The following is a 20719-nucleotide window of genomic DNA, read 5'->3' as shown; positions in this document are numbered from 1 at the left end:
AGTGTCTCATCTTCCAACTTGCTTGACCCTCTCAACCTGCTTAACCTTCTTATCTCACGTCTACTTGCTATTGCTTACCTTCCTCCTTCCGTAACGTCCTCTCTCCTATATGGACACCTGCTTTTGCCTTCTTCTCTCACCTCCTCCACTTCCCTTGCCCTTCGCTATCCTACCCCTCTCCTTCTCTCTGCTTCCCGTCTCCTTCCAGCTACTGACACTTCCCTTACGCCCTCCCCTTACTTACTTTCTCCTACCTTCGTATTCCTTCAGTTTACCTTCTCTTATCCCGCTTAGACCCACCAGCCTATGGGTAACCCCCCCTACATCTTTCCTCAGCCCTGGTTGCTGTCCACCACCTTGTAAGCCCTCTGTATTTTGTTTAATTTATTGCCCCACTACCCTCCTCCGAAGGCCTCTCCACCCGATTCCCTTTCTAGAGTGTGGGGATAGTGTCTCTTTTCCTCCGTCGCTGTTCACCGCTGCCTCTCCGTCTGTAGCTGTAGCGCTTGAATAAATTCAAATCTCCCGCTGGTCAGGGCCTCTCGTGTGGTGCGCGTCACTGCCTCGCGACAACTGGATCTCCTCCTTGCCCCCTGCAAGATGGCCGCCCGCACCCTTCCGGTTTCAGCGCCCGAGCATCCGGCCGCCGCCATTTTGGGAGCGTCTTTCGACCCGGACGGATGTGTGCGTGTTCTCTGCCTGGCTGATGGTGGTTTCCTGCTCCTGCGTTCCAGACTGGATGCTTCTCCTACCTCGTGTACGTCGCCATCTTTGGGCCTTCATCTGTTATCTCCCAGGTAAGTGCATAGTCTCTTACAGATAGGCAAACGAGGATTTTTTCCCACCGGAGGGGATCTTATTGCGGATTCTTCTTCAACAACGGGAATACAAGCCTGTAACATTTTACCGGGCAACTTTAACTTTAACTGGAAACTGGGAAACATGGTTCCCTTACAACACGGGATGTAATAAGCGATAGCTATGCTGGGATTCAGCTTTTGGTGCGTGGGGATCGGGGAGATTGTCCCGCCGTTGCCCAGCTGGGGCCCGGGGTCTCTTCCACCTCCTCCGGTGGCACTGGTGCCCCCTTAAGCCCCAGCCTGTGAAGGAAAGCCTCTCCCTCTCCGATCTCCTTCATGTAGTGGGCCCTGCCATTTTTGCTGACGGACAGCCCGAATGGAAAAGTCCATCTATATCGCACGCTGTGGTCCCTTAACACTTTAGTGATTGGGGTGAGGGCCCTGCGGCGCAACAAGGTCAGGGGGGACAGGTCTTGGAAGATAAGTAGTTTTACCCCCTCAAATTCCACCGACTGTGTTTCACGAGACCTGCGTAGGATGGCCTCCCTGGTTTTATAGTAATGCAGGCGTGCTATGATGTCGCGCGGCTGCTCAGATTGCATAGGCCTCGTTCTCAGGGCCCTGTGGCAACGGTCCATTTCTAGTCTCTCTTTGGGGATGTCCGGCAGCAGCTCGCCCAGCCATCTCAGAACGAATTCCTCGCACTCCCCTGCATCTTCAGGGACCCCACGAATCCTGATATTGTTCCGCCGCTCGCGGTTTTCGGCATCCTCCTGCTTCTCTTTTAGGTCAGTGATTTGGATCTGCATCTCCGCTGCCTTTTTTGTGTTGCGTTTGGCGGCCGTGGAGGTTATATCTAACTGGGTCTCCACGTGTCCCGTGCGCTCCCCCAGGCTCCCGATCTCCCTCCCCATCTCTTTTATTTCTGCCTGAAGGAGATTTTTAAGATCTGTGTAGAGGCGATTAAAATCGCAGAGCCGCACTGGTTGGTATTCTGGGTTGTCTCCGTCCTCCCTCTCTCCTTCCCGTTCTGAATCAGAGCCCTGATTCAAACTCGGCGCCATTACTGCCTCAGCCGCGCTGTTTCTCGTGCTGGGGAAATATTGTGGGAGCCCCTTTGATTTCGGGGTTTTGGCTTGTCGCTTCGCCATCCCGACAGTTTGACAGATTCTTAGGAGTTAAATTCCCGGGTTTTAGCTTATAATAAAGGTTGATTTATTTCAATAGATTACGAGCGGGGCTCAGAGCAATGGGATCACGCATCCATCTTCTCTGCCCTCGCGCATGCGCCTCCCCTTTAGTGCTTTTTAATGTTAAAAACGCATATTTATAAAAAAAAAAATCTAATTTTTCATTCTCACAATAATTTTAGTTTTGTTTGCGTTATATATTAATTTGTTATACTTATATGTATGTGTGTGTATGTATATATATTTATATATATATATTGTGACAAACGGCTTACTCCGGGGCTCCGCCGTCTGTCCGGGACTGTTAGAACACGGTCTTTTAGGGTAGGTTAAATGACGAGGTGTAACGTGCTGTTCCTTTAAACAGGCTATGCCTGGTTTATTCAGTCCCAGGTACTGAGACTGCCACACTGCATACAACAGAAATACATCAAAAACAAAACCTGCTCACCTGAGCGATAACTTAACTTAGGTTTTCCCTAACTCAGGGTGGAAGTGGCTTTTCCACTTCCAACAACAAAATAAGGAACTTTGCAGTTTTAGACAAAAAGAGCAGAATGTTTTAACCTGTTTGGGGAGAGGCTTTTCCCCTCTCTGCTTTCAGCAGCCTTCCTGTCTCCAGGCTCTTGGGGGAGAGGGGAGAGGAAACAGGAAATCTATCTTAAGTTCCTGATTTCTAATAAGCAGGACAGGTGACAGAAATCAGGCAGCAAACAAACTCTGGTCTGGATCCCTCATCCCTCAGTTCCAGCACTTGCCAAACTGTGGGATGGAGTGCATGTATTATGAGGCTGCCCTGTTCTGCCTAAACAGGACAGAAACTGTTCAGTATCCTGGGAGCCCTATATATGGAATTTATTACCATCCCCTGGTTTCTGTCACATATCCTCCCCCCCCCCCCCCCCAGCTCAGACCCCAAGGGATGAGCGACCATGGATATTAGGGAATGCATCCTTGACAACCCGTCGGCATTGCCATGTTTGTGCCCTGACCTGTGTTCCACAGAAAATTTAAAGGGTTGTAGGCTTAGGAACCACCTGGTCACTCTAGCATTCTTCTCCCTGTTTTGACACATCCAGGTGAGGGGTGCATGATCTGTGACCAACCGGAATTTTCTCCCCAACAGATAGTATTTGAGCCTCTCTACAGCCCACTTTATTGCGAGACACTCTTTCTCGACTATGGAGTAATTTTTTTCCTGGGGATTTAGTTTTCTACTTAAATAAAGGATGGGGTGCTCCTCACCCTGAGACTCCTGGGAGAGTACAGCCCCCAGCCCTACCTCAGATGCGTCGGTTTGGACTACGAACTCTTTGGAGAAGTCAGGTGTGACCAACACTGGTTGGGCACAGAGAGCTTCTTTCAGGCTTCTAAAGGCCTGTTCGGTTTCGGGGGACCACTTTACCATTAGCGGTCCTCTTGCTTTTGTGAGGTCGGTTAGTGGGGTTGCCTTAGTTGCAAAATTAGGAATAAACCTTCTATAGTACCCAATTAACCCCAAAAAGTTCCTTACTTGTTTTTTTGTAACTGGCCTTGGCCAATTTTGTATCGCCTCTACTTTGAGTGTTTGGGGTTTGAGTAAACCTCTGCCAATAGAATACCCTAGATACTTGGCCTCCTCCAGACCAATAGTGCATTTAGCGTGGTTAGCAGTTAGTCCAGCAGACCGAACTCCGTCGAGCACAGCTTGGACCTTTGGAAGGTGGGATTGCCAATCTTCACTATGGATTACCACATCATCCAGGTAGGCGGCAGCATACCGAGCATGTGGTTTTAAAATTTTATCCATCATTCTTTGGAATGTGGCGGGAGCTCCATGTAAGCCAAAAGGCAGCACCCTATACTGAAAGAGGCCGTCTGGGGTTGAGAAGGCTGTCTTTTCTTTTGCCCTTTCTGTGAGGGGAACCTGCCAGTACCCTTTTGTTAGGTCTGGGGTTGTGAGATACACAACAAGTTCATCTACCCTGGGCATAGGATAAGTATCAAATTTTGACACCGCGTTTAGTTTCCGGTAGTCATTACAAAACCTTGTTGTACCATCTTGCTTTGGGACTAAAACTATAGGGCTGTTCCACCCACTTTGGGATTCCTCAATTATGCCTAGTTTAAGCATTTTTTTAACCTCTAAACTTATAGCCTCTCTTTTGGCCTCTGGGATTCGGTACGGTTTAAGGTTAACTCGGACCCCCGGTTCAGAGACTAGGTCATGTTCAATTACGCAAGTTCTACCTGGCTGTGTAGAGAAGACTTCTTTGTTTCTTCTCACTAAATTCTGAACCTCTCGTTTCTGATGAACGGACAGGGTTTCAGCTATGCTAACCTCTGGGTCAGTTTCTCGATTCTCTGACTGACCTGGGGGTACTAAGGTTAACAAGACCTCTCTATCTTTCCAGGGCTTAAGTAGGTTTATATGGTAAATTTGCTCAGGTTTCCTCCTACCTGGCTGTCTCACCTTATAATTTACTTCTCCCACTCTTTCCAAGACCTCATATGGCCTATGCCACTTAGCAAGGAATTTACTCTCTACGGTAGGAACCAGAACTAGCACCCTATCGCCTGGAAAAAAAATTCTGACCCTAGCACCCTTATTATACGTATTCCTCTGTGCTTCTTGAGCTTTTTCCATGTGTTCCCTCAGTATAGGTAGGAATGCAGCTATGCGGTCCTGCATCTGGGCAACATGCTCTATTACACTTCTGTAAGGGGTAATCTTGTGTTCCCAAGTCTCTTTGGCTATATCCAGTAAGCCCCTTGCGTGTCAGCCATACAATAGTTCAAATAGGGAGAAGCCTGTGGATGATTGGGGAACTTCCCTAATGGCAAATAACAGGTATGGTAACAAACAATCCCAGTTTTTCCCATCCTTATCGACTGCCCGGCGTAACATGCTCTTTAAGGTTTTATTGAACCGTTCCACTAAACCATCTGTTTGTGGATGATAGACTGAGGTTCTGAGATGCTTGATTTTTAGGAGTTTACATAACTCTTTTGTTACTTGGGACATAAATGGTGTTCCTTGGTCAAATAAGATCTCTTTAGGAATTCCGACTCGGGAAAACAGAACTATTAACTCTTTTGCTATGTTTTTAGCAGAGGTGCTACGTAGGGAAACTGCCTCCGGATATCAGGTGGCATAATCTAATATTACCAATATATGCTGATGTCCCCTTGCGGACTTTATTAGGGGTCCTACTAGATCCATAGCAATCCAGTCAAATGGCACATCTATTATGGGAAAGGGTACCAATGGGCAACGGTACGCTTTGAACGGGGCGGTGATCTGACATTCTGGGCATGAGGAGCAATAATTTGTAATTTCTGCCAGAACCCCAGGCCAATAGAAGCATCGGAGAACCTTTTCTTTTGTCTTATCCACCCCTAGGTGTCCCCCCAATGGGTGACTATGTGCGAGGTGTAATACTACATTACGGAATGTCCGTGGTACCAACAATTGTTTAGTTGTAACTGGTTTCCTTTTATCAACCCGATATACTAGGTCATTCTCTACCTCGAAGTAGGGGTAGGCAAGTGACCTATCTGGTTGGCCAGGAGTACTATTCTGGTCCCGTATATTCCCCCTTGCTACCGCTAATGTGGGGTCTTCCCACTGGGCCTTCTTAAAACTCCCAGGACTGACCTCTAGGTCAGCGAGGGTCTTATCCTGTTCTGGGGTGGTAAGTGCCTGTACAACATCTTGATTTGGGGTATTCCCAACCAAGGTAGCCATGGGGAAGGGAATTTTACAGCACTCCTCCTTTTCCCCCTTCTTATTTGGGCCCTCGTCAACCTCTATTTCTGAAAAAGGGAAAGGATTTGTTTCTTCTGTTACTTCGTTATGGTCCGCTATTGAACTCTGGGTGCTATTCTGAGAGGAGGACCACATTTTTAGAAAATGGGGAAAGTCGGTCCCTATTAAAACATCATGTGCCAGTTTGGGTACAATACCCACTTTGAAATCTAAACAACCAAACTCTGTTTCAAAAAAAACATCAACAGTGGAATATTCATGATTATCCCCATGTATACAACAAATTGCCACTTTTTGTGAACTGTTTACCTGTTTCTTCTTAATGGGCAACAGGTATTCGGACACTAGTGTGACCATGCTCCCAGAGTCAAGAAGTGCCCGAACCCTCTTACCATTAACCTTTACAAATGCCCACAGATGGTTATTCAAGGGGTCCTCTGGGCTAGAGCCCATACATTGGGACCACAGCGAATAAGGTTCAACGCTGTTGCATTGCATGGGTTCAGCATTTAGTGGACAGACTTTCGCGGTGTGGCCCCTCTCATAACAATTTACACATTTAGGTACATAGTCTGTGTCCCACTTAGAGCCTTTTTCCAGCTCCCCATGTTGGCTGTTGCCCTTAGTGTGCGAGCCACTGTTGCTGGTGCTGTGTGAAGGCGGTCGTCGCTCTTCAGCCCCCCTTAAGCCTGGTACCCTTTTACCATCTCTGGAAGAGTCCTGGAACCTTGGGTAGTGGGGTTGCTCCACGACTAAGGGTTGCGGGTGCTCTTCTGCTGCATTGTACCTTTCTATGAGGGCCACAAGCTCGTCTGCATTGTGGGGGTCACTCTGACTGACCCAACGGCGTAGGGCAGAGGGAAGTTTCCTCAAGAACTGGTCCATGACCAACCGTTCCACGATGTGGCTTGCTGAGTTGATCTCGGGTTGTAGCCACTTCCGAGCGAGGTGGATGAGGTCATACATCTGGCTTCAGGTGGCTTTATCCATCGTGAAGGACCATGCGTGGAACCTTTGGGCACGAACAGCCGTGGTTACGCCGAGGCGGGCGAGGATCTCGAACTTCAATTTTGCATAGACGTTAGCTTCGGCTGGCTCTAGATCAAAGTAAGCCTTCTGGGATTCGCCGCTTAGGCAGGGTGCGATTAGACTGGCCCACTCAGCTTCTGGCCAGCCATCTCTCTGTGCCGTGCGTTCAAACGTGAGAAGATAGGTTTCCACATTATCCGAGGGCCCCATCTTCTGAAGGTAGTGGCTTGCCCTGATCATTTTTGGGACTGGGGCTGCCTCTGCCAGTGGAAGGTTACTGATAGTCTCCCTCAGGATCTCGAGTTCCTGCTGTAAACCCTGAGCGAACCGTTGTTGCTCCTCTCTCAGCAAGCGGTTTGTCTCTTGCTGGTTTGCATTCGCCTGTTGCTGGTTTGCATTAGTCTCTTGCTGGTTTGCATTAGTCTTTTGCTGGGCTATTAACAGCTGTTGCTGGGTTTCAGTTGCCTGTTGCAGGGCTGCATTCGCGTCTTTCTGGACAGCGACATTGCGTACCAGCGCACTCACCACGTCTTCCATCTTGTTTGGAGAGAGGAAAAAAACTTTTTTTTTTTTTAGTTCTTTAACCCGCAGACCTTTTAGTGTTCTGACCGCATTCTCCACCATACTGCACCGACACACTTTATTCGAGCAAATACCCGGTATGTACCTGGCAGATACCTGGAATGCGCCGCTCCTCACCTCTGACAAGCCCCGTTGCGTTTGCCTTCCCAGCCTGGGTTCATGCCTGGCTGACGGGCGGCTGATCTGTTAAATGATAATGATTAGGATTTAATAGGCTGCAATGCTTCGCGTGTCTACCAGATGGCATAAATTCATGAATTGTAATGCAGTATATATATATGTAGTGTGCAGTATTGCAGCCAGCGGGAATAAAATGCTTCAATCCCTGCCTGGAAAATAACCCAATGCACTCGGGCAGAAAACAGTCACAAACCTCAATACACCCGGGTATACCCGAATTCGTGGGATTAGCCGAGCTCGAATAAAGTGTGTCGCCAGTGTATGTGAAAAACGCCTTACTCCGGGGCTCCGCCGTCTGTCCGGGACTGTTAGAACACGGTCTTTTAGGGTAGGTTAAATGATGAGGCGTAACGTGCTGTTCCTTAAACAGGCTATGCCTGGTTTATTCAGTCCCAGGCACTGAGACTGCCACAGTGCATACAACATAAACACATCAAAACAAAAAGCTGCTCACCTGAGCAATAACTACACTTAGATTTTCCCTAACTCAGGGTGGAAGTGGCTTTTCCACTTCCAACAACAAAATAAGGAACTTTGCAGTTTTAGACAAAAAGAGCAGAATGTTTTAACCTGTTTGGGGAGAGGCTTTTCCCCTCTCTGCTTTCAGCAGCCTTCCTGTCTCCAGGCTCTTGGGGGAGAGGGGAGAGGAAACAGGAAATCTGTCTTAAGTACCTGATTTCTAATAAGCAGGACAGGTGACAGAAATAAGGCAGCAAACAAACTCTGGTCTGGATCCCTCATCCCTCAGTTCCAGCACTTGCCAAACTGTGGGATGGAGTGCATGTATTATGAGGCTGCCCTGTTCTGCCTAAACAGGACAGAAACTGTTCAGTATCCTGGGAGCCCTATATATGGAATTTATTACCATCCCCTGGTTTCTGTCACAATATATATATATATATATATATATATATATATATATATATATATATATATAAAAAAGGGGGAAGGAAAGCAGCGCCTATGCTAAGGTTAACTGGGCAAATAAATATATATCCTATACACCAACTGTGCAAAAACTATTATTAATCTATACACTTAAACAATAAAATAATTGGATTATCCTAACACAGATATTAAATAGACCTATAACCAAAAACAAATGATCTATTAATAGTAATAAGAAAAAATAAAAAATAAAGCCAAAAGAAAAAAGAGAGTATGAACACCAGTCCTCAGATAGTCCAATAATGATATGGATCCTGGTATGAAGGGTCTCCTGCTGCTCTCCAAAGTGGACGAACCACGTCCACAGGGCATCTATAGAAGAAAAGGGAAGAGAGAGCGCATACCCATAGCGTAAAATAGTCAATTTTAATGAGGGGAAGGGAGGGAAGGGGTTAAGAAATGCGCTTACAAGAAAGCAGTAAAATCAAGCATTGTGTGAATAATCACCACCATCCGGTTTGTATCTGCAGTATCCTGGGGCAGTCCCGATCGTGCAGCAATAGGATCAGTGTCCAAACAGATGTCCAGGGCTGGTGTATTCCATATACACGTGTAGGGTCCTGGAAAGATGGCTCCTCGTGGATCAAGCCTTTGCAGCAGTCGCGCGGTCCAATCAGTTCCGGCGCGCGGTGATGACGTCAATGCCCATGCGTCCAACGTGATGACGCTCCCTGACGCGTTTCGTCACTCACGGGTGACTTTCTCAAAGGGAAGTATAGAGAAGGGGGAGGTCCAGTACTTTATATGCTCTCCAATTATCTCGATCACTGGGAGTCTCCCCTTCTCAGCTGTATATACGCTTGGTGCTAATTAATATTTGTTAGATGCGCACAATGCATATTAAAAACCTTTGAGTTGAAGGAGTAAAGAAAAAATCTTATTCAAACAACAATTAATTAGATGAAAAAAAGGCACATAGTATTCATATGGGGAGTCAACCTTCACATAACATGACAAAGTATACATCAATAATTGATAAACCTGTCATACAAATATCGTGAAAGATAGACATGCAAGGAATGCATATTTATTACAAGTCGTGCATGTATATGGTCCACTCAGCTGACATGACCATTCAAAATATAAAAGGTATCTCCCTGTATAATTACATATAAAAATACAAATTGCATACAATTTAACAATACCAAATTGTGTTGAAAAACATATAAATGTAATTCCAATAATTAAACAGAATCAAATGAAAGACACAGCAAGAAAGCATTATTACCAGATATTGAACCCTATAAGGAGGGCAATTTCCCATATTAACATATGCCTAACAACTTAAGCACAGTGCATATATTTATTCAAGTCTATAGGCCAGGGCAAAGCAAGGTCTCAAGAGGGGGTGAACTGGGATATGAATGTAGTAAGTGAAATATTATGTGCTTGTAGATAAGTGTATGAGTGTAAATATAGAAAGTTTATCAATTACTACTATATTAAAAATCAATTATATTACTACCATTATGTGAATAATTCTAGTGGTGATGGAACTAAGTCCAAGTGTGACTATATTTGTGCGTGAATAATTGTAATAAAAACTATATAATAAAAATAATTAGTGTATAGTTATTTAATATGTACTATGTGTGTGACCATACACCAAAAAGTGAATATAGTGTAAGCTAAACTAAAATAGTGTGGTCCCAGCTCCGGTACAGGAGAGGGTGTGAGGAGGGGGGGGGGGGAAATGGGAAAGGGGGAAGGGGGGGGAAGGGGAAGGATTGGAGAAGAATGGGATAGATAGTTGGGAAGGGAGGGATCTAGGATATCCCAAGGAGAGATCCAGACAAAAGATTGTGGAGGGCAGAGGAAGTCTAGCAGGAAGAGGCGTCCAAGCATCATTTTACAAAGGTACTCACATCCAGGCATTCATTAAGTCCACCCGGGCTTAAAGTGCCCAATCGGTGGATCCAAAAAGTTTCCCGCCTACATAGAGTTTTAAACCGATCACCGCCTAGGGTATTTGGTGAGATGGTCTCAATTCCCATTACTCGCATAGTTTTAGGGTCTTGTTGGTGGAATGTTTTATAATGCCTGGACAAACTATGGTTGTTGAGACCCTTAATCACATTTCTCCTGTGTTCCAAAAAACGCGTTCCAAGAGTCCTAGTAGTACGTCCAACATATTTTAAATTACACTCACACTGGATGATATATACGACGTACGTACTAAGACAGTTAATGGAACTTTTAATTGCATGAGTGGCCCTTGTATTAGAGGAACTAACCTGAGTCTGGCTAAGGAGATGCCTACAAGTGATACATCGGCTGCGACCGCATAGGTGGTTGCCTGGTGGACCCTTTTGGACCTTATCAATGGTGGAAGTGGACGAGGACCTTAATCTAGTGGGGGCTAGAATGCTTTTAATGCTTCTAGCCTTTCTGTATGTCACAGTAGCCCTATCGGGTAAAGTGGGTCCCAAATGGGGGTCACACTTAAGAACTGACCAGTGGTTATTCAAGATCCTATTTATGGCTTTAAATGACTGGTTATAATCAGTAACGAACCTTGATGTCGATGCCTCCATCCCTGAATGTGCTGTTGGTGAATCGTAACCGAGACGAGTCCCCTTATGATTTTTCTTTTTAGACTGATTCAGTAAGGTAGATCTGTCGGATGCACTCACCTTGTCAAAAGAGGATTCCTCCCAATACCCCATAAAGAGGTTGGCATAGCTAGGAGCGAATCTCGTACCCATGGCCACTTGTGATGTTACATCACTGTACACCTGCATTGAACATGACAGGGGGATAGAAGCAATTAAGTATTGGTTGGACAGGGATTTATCATTTCCGGAAAAACACAAACAATTTATTTTACAATGTATTCACTTCATCCTCACACACAATTATTTTTTATTTGAAGGTGATTTTCATTTACAAATCTGTGGAACGGCCATGGGTACGAGATTCGCTCCTAGCTATGCCAACCTCTTTATGGGGTATTGGGAGGAATCCTCCGTTTGGCAGAACATCTTGCTTGGGGCGGGTCTCGTATACTATGGCCGTTTCATAGATGATATTATTATCATTTGGGATGGAGAAACATCGGTGTTAAATAGTATTTTGAGCTCCTTCGATGACAATCTGCTAGGATTAAAGTTCACATTTGACATCAGTAAATCATCCACTGTCTTTCTGGACCTGGCTCTTAGTACAGACACAGATTTGAATATTATCACCACCACACACTTCAAATCTGTGTCTGTAAATAGCTATGTCCATGCGTCCAATAACCATCACAAACAATGGCTCAACAACATTCCCTTGGGGCAGTTCCACAGACTACGTAGGAACTGCACTAGGGATATGGATTTCAAGAACCAGTCTGCATCATTAGGAACAAAGTTCCTCTCTAAAGGGTATGATCCAGCACTGATTTCCGACTCTTTTGACAAGGTGAGTGCATCCGACAGATCTACCTTACTGAATCAGTCTAAAAAGAAAAATCATAAGGGGACTCGTCTCGGTTACGATTCACCAACAGCACATTCAGGGATGGAGGCATCGACATCAAGGTTCGTTACTGATTATAACCAGTCATTTAAAGCCATAAATAGGATCTTGAATAACCACTGGTCAGTTCTTAAGTGTGACCCCCATTTGGGACCCACTTTACCCGATAGGGCTACTGTGACATACAGAAAGGCTAGAAGCATTAAAAGCATTCTAGCCCCCACTAGATTAAGGTCCTCGTCCACTTCCACCATTGATAAGGTCCAAAAGGGTCCACCAGGCAACCACCTATGCGGTCGCAGCCGATGTATCACTTGTAGGCATCTCCTTAGCCAGACTCAGGTTAGTTCCTCTAATACAAGGGCCACTCATGCAATTAAAAGTTCCATTAACTGTCTTAGTACGTACGTCGTATATATCATCCAGTGTGGGTGTAATTTAAAATATGTTGGACGTACTACTAGGACTCTTGGAACGCGTTTTTTGGAACACAGGAGAAATGTGATTAAGGGTCTCAACAACCATAGTTTGTCCAGGCATTATAAAACATTCCACCAACAAGACCCTAAAACTATGCGAGTAATGGGAATTGAGACCATCTCACCAAATACCCTAGGCGGTGATCGGTTTAAAACTCTATGTAGGCGGGAAACTTTTTGGATCCACCGATTGGGCACTTTAAGCCCGGGTGGACTTAATGAATGCCTGGATGTGAGTACCTTTGTAAAATGATGCTTGGACGCCTCTTCCTGCTAGACTTCCTCTGCCCTCCACAATCTTTTGTCTGGATCTCTCCTTGGGATATCCTAGATCCCTCCCTTCCCAACTATCTATCCCATTCTTCTCCAATCCTTCCCCTTCCCCCCCCTTCCCCCTTTCCCATTTCCCCCCCCCCCCCCCCCTCCTCACACCCTCTCCTGTACCGGAGCTGGGACCACACTATTTTAGTTTAGCTTACACTATATTCACTTTTTGGTGTATGGTCACACACATAGTACATATTAAATAACTATACACTAATTATTTTTATTATATAGTTTTTATTACAATTATTCACGCACAAATATAGTCACACTTGGACTTAGTTCCATCACCACTAGAATTATTCACATAATGGTAGTAATATAATTGATTTTTAATATAGTAGTAATTGATAAACTTTCTATATTTACACTCATACACTTATCTACAAGCACATAATATTTCACTTACTACATTCATATCCCAGTTCACCCCCTCTTGAGACCTTGCTTTGCCCTGGCCTATAGACTTGAATAAATATATGCACTGTGCTTAAGTTGTTAGGCATATGTTAATATGGGAAATTGCCCTCCTTATAGGGTTCAATATCTGGTAATAATGCTTTCTTGCTGTGTCTTTCATTTGATTCTGTTTAATTATTGGAATTACATTTATATGTTTTTCAACACAATTTGGTATTGTTAAATTGTATGCAATTTGTATTTTTATATGTAATTATACAGGGAGATACCTTTTATATTTTGAATGGTCATGTCAGCTGAGTGGACCATATACATGCACGACTTGTAATAAATATGCATTCCTTGCATGTCTATCTTTCACGATATTTGTATGACAGGTTTATCAATTATTGATGTATACTTTGTCATGTTATGTGAAGGTTGACTCCCCATATGAATACTATGTGCCTTTTTTTCATCTAATTAATTGTTGTTTGAATAAGATTTTTTCTTTACTCCTTCAACTCAAAGGTTTTTAATATGCATTGTGCGCATCTAACAAATATTAATTAGCACCAAGCGTATATACAGCTGAGAAGGGGAGACTCCCAGTGATCGAGATAATTGGAGAGCATATAAAGTACTGGACCTCCCCCTTCTCTATACTTCCCTTTGAGAAAGTCACCCGTGAGTGACGAAACGCGTCAGGGAGCGTCATCACGTTGGACGCATGGGCATTGACGTCATCACCGCGCGCCGGAACTGATTGGACCGCGCGACTGCTGCAAAGGCTTGATCCACGAGGAGCCATCTTTCCAGGACCCTACACGTGTATATGGAATACACCAGCCCTGGACATCTGTTTGGACACTGATCCTATTGCTGCACGATCGGGACTGCCCCAGGATACTGCAGATACAAACCGGATGGTGGTGATTATTCACACAATGCTTGATTTTACTGCTTTCTTGTAAGCGCATTTCTTAACCCCTTCCCTCCCTTCCCCTCATTAAAATTGACTATTTTACGCTATGGGTATGCGCTCTCTCTTCCCTTTTCTTCATATATATATATATATATATATATATATATATATATAAAATCAAAAAATAAATAGATGATACCGTTCTGTGGCTAACGAAATGCTTTTATTTGTGCGAGCTTTCGAGATACACTGATCTCTTCTTCCGGGGATGTTCCAATGAATGAAGCAAGCAAAAGGTATACTTAATAACAGTGTCTCTTGGAATGTTATCTGTGCTACTCCTTCCCCCGGTGTGGATATGTTTTATGGCTAGAGGTGTCAAAAGGTTCCTGAAAAGGTTGCTTTCAGGAACCTTTTGACACCTCTAGTCATAAAACACAATGAAAATAGCTCTTCCTTTCTTGAAGAGGGAGAGGTGATATTGGGAGGTGATTTTAACGTGGCCCCTGATACGCCCCTGATAGGCTACCCGGGAAGGAAGGAACACAACAGAACAATAGAAAATATGATCACTACCCTTCATAGATATTTGAGAAACCTAAACCTAGTGGACAACTGGAGCGAGAAACACCCACAATCAAAATATTACACATACTGCTCCGCCCCACACAAGTCACATTCGAGAATAGACCTCTTATTCACTAACACTACCTTAATCCCCAAGATACTGTAACAAAAATGAAGATGAACTAAATCACTTGGTCAGATCACACATCTATAGACATTAAGATAGCAAACCTAAACTTTCAAACTAAACACCTCTCCAGGAGATTAAAGGAAGCACTATTAAAAATACCAGAGATTTTGACAGAGGTGGGAGCAGAAATAAATCACTATTTTCAAATGAACCAAAACAGCGTCACATCCCTCAGAACACTATGTGAAGCCCACAAGGCAGTACTCCAAGGCAAACTAATTAGTGTAGCATCCTACAGGAAAAGAACAAGGCTCGAGAGGATTAACACATAAAAAAATAATAATACAGGAACTAGAGAACGAACATAAACAAACCATGAATTAAACAACATTAAAAAAACTGGCAAACCTAAGATGTGAGCTAAATGTATGCCTAATATCCGAAGCAGAGAAGTCCCTGATGTGGACTAAGAGGACATTTTTTTAAAAAGCAAGTAAGGCAGATTCAGTGTTGGCAGTGAGATTAAGAGAAAGCAAACCATATAATAAGATTAGCTCAATAAGGCAAAAAAAACAGACCAAATAACCTCTAATCCTGATCTAATTGCCAAAGAATTCTACTACACACAATTATATGACGGGGAAAAACAGGTCGAACTAAGCATAAAAAAGAAAATATACACAAGTTTACAGATGCCGTGGGTCCCCCTAGACTATATTATGGGGGGAAGGGGGGGGGGGAACAAACTAGAGAAACCAATTTTCTATGAGGAGATTGCAGAAACAATTAAAGACCTAAAATCAGCAAAGGCCCCCGGTCCGAATGAATTCTCAAATATACTGTATACTAAAAAAAAATCCCCAAATTACTAATTCCCCAAATGTAAAAACTATACAACTCAGTACTCCAAGGAGCAACATTTCCCCAAAATATCTCAGTAATTTACAAAGAATGAAGAGACCCCACTAACTGTAAAAGATATACACTGATCTTCTTAATTAATACAGATAAAAAAATGTTCTCCAAGCAAATCGATTGAATGTGTATTTACTCAAATTGATCCATCCAGACCAGGTACTGTAGGCTTTATCCCAACCATACATGTAGTGGATAATACAAGGAGAGCGATAGACACTATACAATATTCCAAAAAACACAAAATACCAATGACTCTCCTAGCACTTGACACTGAAAAAGTGTTTGATAGAATTGATTGGAATTATATGAAAGTTCGCGTCATCAATGTCCGACAGCTGACTGTGAGAGGAGTGCCTAATCGCATGTGAGGAGTGAGAGCAACTATTTCAGTTATATTGGCGGAACAAAGTGGAAGGCTGCATTTGTCTGTCTGTCTGGCTGAGTCTGAGTCTGACATCAAGCAGAGACATGAGTGAATATTCAATTTGAACGAATACAGCTGTCTTGTGTGAGGGGTTAATCCAGGAAGTGGAAGTGGAACAGCGTCTCAGTGTTACCCGGATCAGCATCACATGTTCATCTCCAGCGTGATTTCGTTTGTGTGCTGATGGAGGGACGCGGAGACCCCTGTGGTCATCGCGGTTACATCCTTTGGTGAAACCATTCCTTAATCCCTTGCCTATGCTATTTGCTTACCCCCCATCTCCATCTATAGAGGTCAATATCAGCCTGATTTTTCCACGTTTGCATCCGCAATCTATCATCTGACGGGTCAATTACCTCTCCCCATTTGTTTCTCCAGTCATTTGCTACCTATCGAGTGACAATTCCTCCCACATCTCACTGCCTCCTACATTTGCGTTATTGGATATTTTTTGGTCACATTTCCCTTCTTTTTTATTTTCAAGTGTACTCTTGTTTTTTATTGTCATATATTGTGTTTATTGTGTCTATTGGCATCATTGTGTTTGTTTTAATCTGTTCAGTCACCTAGCCTTCCCTGCTTAATTAATAAATGTTCCTGTTTTTATTGCTATACAGGATTGCGCCTTTTTTCTTTCTTCCATTTAATCAGGATAGGCATATCCTCATTAGGGCTGCATCCTGCTAGCTCATTTCACCTGGGTCAGTACATTTATTAGTCACCCATTTACTCACTTATAATATTTCATTTGTGTTAGTCCTAGCGCTGATTTCTTTCTGTGATAGATATATATATATATATATATCTATATACACATACATACACACACACACACTGTATATATATATATATATATATATATATATATATATATATATATATATATATATATATATATATATATAGGCAATACGATACCGTATGAGCGAATATCAGAGGCAGCACTCCAACAAGTAGTCAAAAAAGAATTGTATTAGTGAGACATCATATCCAATGTTTCTGTCCTACACACGGGACCTTTCTCAAGGTGATGAGATATATATATATATGTATTCACTGTGTATTTTTGTCATATTGGAAGTAGCTCTGGGCTCCCTTTTGTGTTTTGATTTTTGCAGCCTAATAAATGACACTCATTTTATGTTTGTACCAACATGGCAGCGATGGCTCGATTTCTGCCAAAATACCGGACTCAAACTTATTCTGAGAGCTGACTGACACAGAGACCCATCTAGACACAAAGCATTACAGTATACGATACACTATATAATGTTTACAAAAAAAAAGAAATAAAAAGAGAGGAGATGAGAAATATAAAGAAAGAAAGATAGTACATAATAATGCCGTTATAAAGACTGTATAACTCAAAACATCTGTGAAAAGGTAATGTCATGAATAACCCGACCCCCGATGTCTTCATTATGTACCCCCCTTTTTTTCTTTTTCTACGCCCCACAATTTATTTAAAAATGAATAAAATACAAGTTTAAAAAAAATTGCACACTACCAGAATCTTGTGATTGTTGAAATAAATACTGTGTGGCAAATATTCCCCCCTCCCTCCCCCATCACAATCCCCTCTCCCCCCCCCCCCCCCCGTGCCTTTTTTATTTTCTGTATCCCAGACCCCTCCTATAAATCCTTCAATAAAAGACATGTTTTTTTTGTTTTGTTTTTTTAAATGACGCGCTTAATAATCAAACTCGTATTGGCAGGAGATTCAAAAAGTCCAAGTCTCACTATTTTGTTTAGCATTTTCACACGACCAGATGTTTTGCATTGACTGTGAAATAACACTAAACTTGAAAAATCAGGCCCATCTGAATACTTCCTTTTGTTCCTCTTACAAGGTACTATCGGCGATCCAGTTGAATGGCCAGTATTGCAACTGTTCTTCAATAATATTGGCCTGGTACCGTGTTACTGTTGCTTACTACTTCAAATAGGCAATCCAAGGTGGCAGATTTTTGTGCAATTTAAAATATATATATATATATATTTGAAGCAGGGGGTCTCCAGAGCTGAACCCCGTTGATTTCAGTTCCGGGGACCATAGATACTTACCTGTGAATTAGGTGCCGGTAGCTGCTCTCCTCGGCTACCAGGGTTCACAATATGTCTGCTATTCCGATGTTTCTCAGCCTGCGGGCCAATAGGAAGCTATGACATCATCGATGCGGCTCCCTATTCGCCCATGTGATGCGGGAGCTTCAAATTTGAAAGCCCGGCTTGCTGAGCCAGAGCAGCTACTGGCATCAACTTCGTAGGTAAGTATCTCCGAAAGCAGGGGGTCCCCAGAGCTGAAATGTACGGGGTTCAGCTCCAGAGACCCCCTGCTTCAATTATATATATATATTTATTTATTTTAAACTTAAAAAATTAGCCATCTTGGATTGCTCCTTTAATCTTATAACTAGAAAATGGGGTTCAAGAATAACAATTACTTACGCTGCATTCATCCAAGCAATTGTAAAAAAAAAAAATCACCTGTCCTATAGTTTCTAATTACATATTACATAGCAACCTTGTAGTAACAAGAAAAAGCATTGAAAAAAATGTATTCTGGTACTTTACCGTGTAATTAAACAGCAGTCATGTATTATGCTCTCTTCAACAAATACCCCACGTTCCTCCTCAGTTTCAATCCGTTGTCCATCATGAAGCCAATAAATATTTGTGGTGTCTGTGGTATAAGTTGCTGTGCAGTGGAATGGAAGGCGATCCCCATGAAAAACCACCTGCTTCTGTGATGGTATTAGTTCAAATAGAGGTATTTCCAATGATCCTTCTGTATCTGAGAAGGAAAAAAAGAAACTGTGTTTGTATATATATATATATATATATATATGCAGACATGCAGATGAGCATACAGTTGTATTTGCATATTTGCTTTCCTGTGCAGGGTTTTTGTCACTTTTTTTACTCACCATAACTTAACTCAGTATTATGGTATAGCCTATCCCATAGCCTCTTTGCATACCCAGTTAGAATCAACCCCACACTGATGAGACCCATCAAGGTCGAAACAGCTGTCTGTGGTTTTCTGGGTATGCACCTTAACCCTGGCTGTGCTCAAAGCTGTTACCATGCAGCAAGCTTAAGCCTATAGGGAACCATGTCAAAATGGTTTTTGAGGCAAAAAGTGACACTGTGTGCTCATTTGCATGTCATTTCCCAGAATCCCTTGCTGCAGTGGAAGTGCTGTATGCTGGGTGATAATGGCGAAAGGCGGGGTTGCAGACCTGCCTAAGACATGCAGATGAGCATACAGTTGTATTTGCATATATATATATATATATATATATATATATATATATATATATATATATATATATATATATATATATATAGGCACTGTATATTAGAAAGACTTGCTTTAGATCACATGTACCGGGAAAACATATGTTGGGCCATATTTACAAAAGAAAAACAAAGTACTCAGCATAATTGTTTGCGCAATTTGTGCAGAAGTTCACATTGCTTGAAAATGACCAAAATGTTGCCCTTTTTGCACGAGTTTTGCATTGTGCCAATAAATGGCAGTATGTATGAGGTCAGGTGACCATGCACATTGAGTTTTAAAGCTTGATAAAGATTTTAAAGCGGCATTCCAAGCGGGCGGATTTTTTTGCAAATGACTTTTTTAACATAGTATTTAAGCAGGGGGTCTCTGGAGCAGAACCCCATTATTTTCAGCTCCGGGGACCCCCTGCTTCCGAAGATACTTACCTCTGTAGGGGATGCGGGAAGCCGCACCACTAGCAGAGATCATGTAGCGGCTGCTTTTCAAAGCTCCCGCGCTTTGCAGGCCAATAGGAAGCCGTGACATCAACCGGTGCGGCATTTTCGAGGGGGAGCGCGCGGTTACGGAGGTCCGGCACTCTCCCCCAAGGCATTTAAATTAAATGCAGGGGGACCGCGAGGCGCTTCTGTAACTTTCTCCTACCTTAACTTCGGCGACGTTACACCATGGTAACCCTTTGTCCAATGACGCCGCAGGGGTCACAAGACCCCACTGCGTTATTTGACGCCGGAGCCGAGCGGTGGGAGTGGGGGAGGTGCGAGCAGGGGAGGAGAGCAGGCGCAGGGGGGAAACTTTGTGCACCACTGCGTTGAGCCATAACATGACATGCCGAAGACACAGCGCCTCATACTTTCTCCCAAGACCGGGCCCACTTCCCCCTTCTCTACTGTCAGTAGCAACATCATCCACCCTGTAAGCACGCTGCCTAGGGGACACATTTGACTCCTCCCTCACATTCTCCTCTCACGTTCATGCCGTCGTTAAAATCTGTTGATTTTTCCTCTGTAATTTTGCTAAGATTTGCCCTTTCCTCTGTCGCTCTACTGCTAAAACTAACACATGCCCTCATTCTCTCCCGTTTTCACTATTGTAACCTTCTACTTTCTGGCCTTCCTGCCTCTCCCCTCTTCCCCTTTAATCTATCATAGACACTGCAGCTAGAATCACTTCACCCTCTCCCAAATCTGCCTCTGCTTCTCTCTCTGAAATCCCTCTCCTGGCTTCCCATTAAGTTCTGTATCTCTTACAAAATTCTCCTCCTCCATTTCCAGGTCATGCAGTCTCTCCTCTAGCCCTCCTTAAATCTCAGC

General features: G+C 43.4%; 1 protein-coding gene across 3 annotated transcripts in view; it reads right to left on the bottom strand.

Annotated features, from left to right (window-relative positions):
• The window catches only part of ADGRA1 (adhesion G protein-coupled receptor A1), a 692353-nt gene that overhangs the window by 494719 nt on the left and 176915 nt on the right, over positions 1–20719 (bottom strand). For all 3 annotated transcript variants that reach the window (XM_075612706.1, XM_075612707.1, XM_075612705.1), the window contains one exon: positions 18680–18899. In XM_075612706.1, the coding sequence (XP_075468821.1) occupies positions 18680–18899 (220 nt within the window). The remainder of the gene's footprint in view (positions 1–18679; positions 18900–20719) is intronic.

The sequence above is a fragment of the Ascaphus truei genome, chromosome 8 (genome assembly GCF_040206685.1).
Source record: "Ascaphus truei isolate aAscTru1 chromosome 8, aAscTru1.hap1, whole genome shotgun sequence".
Classification (NCBI taxonomy): domain Eukaryota; kingdom Metazoa; phylum Chordata; class Amphibia; order Anura; family Ascaphidae; genus Ascaphus; species Ascaphus truei.
The sequence above is the reverse complement of the archived record's forward strand: the minus strand, read 5'-3'. Positions and strand labels throughout refer to the sequence as shown.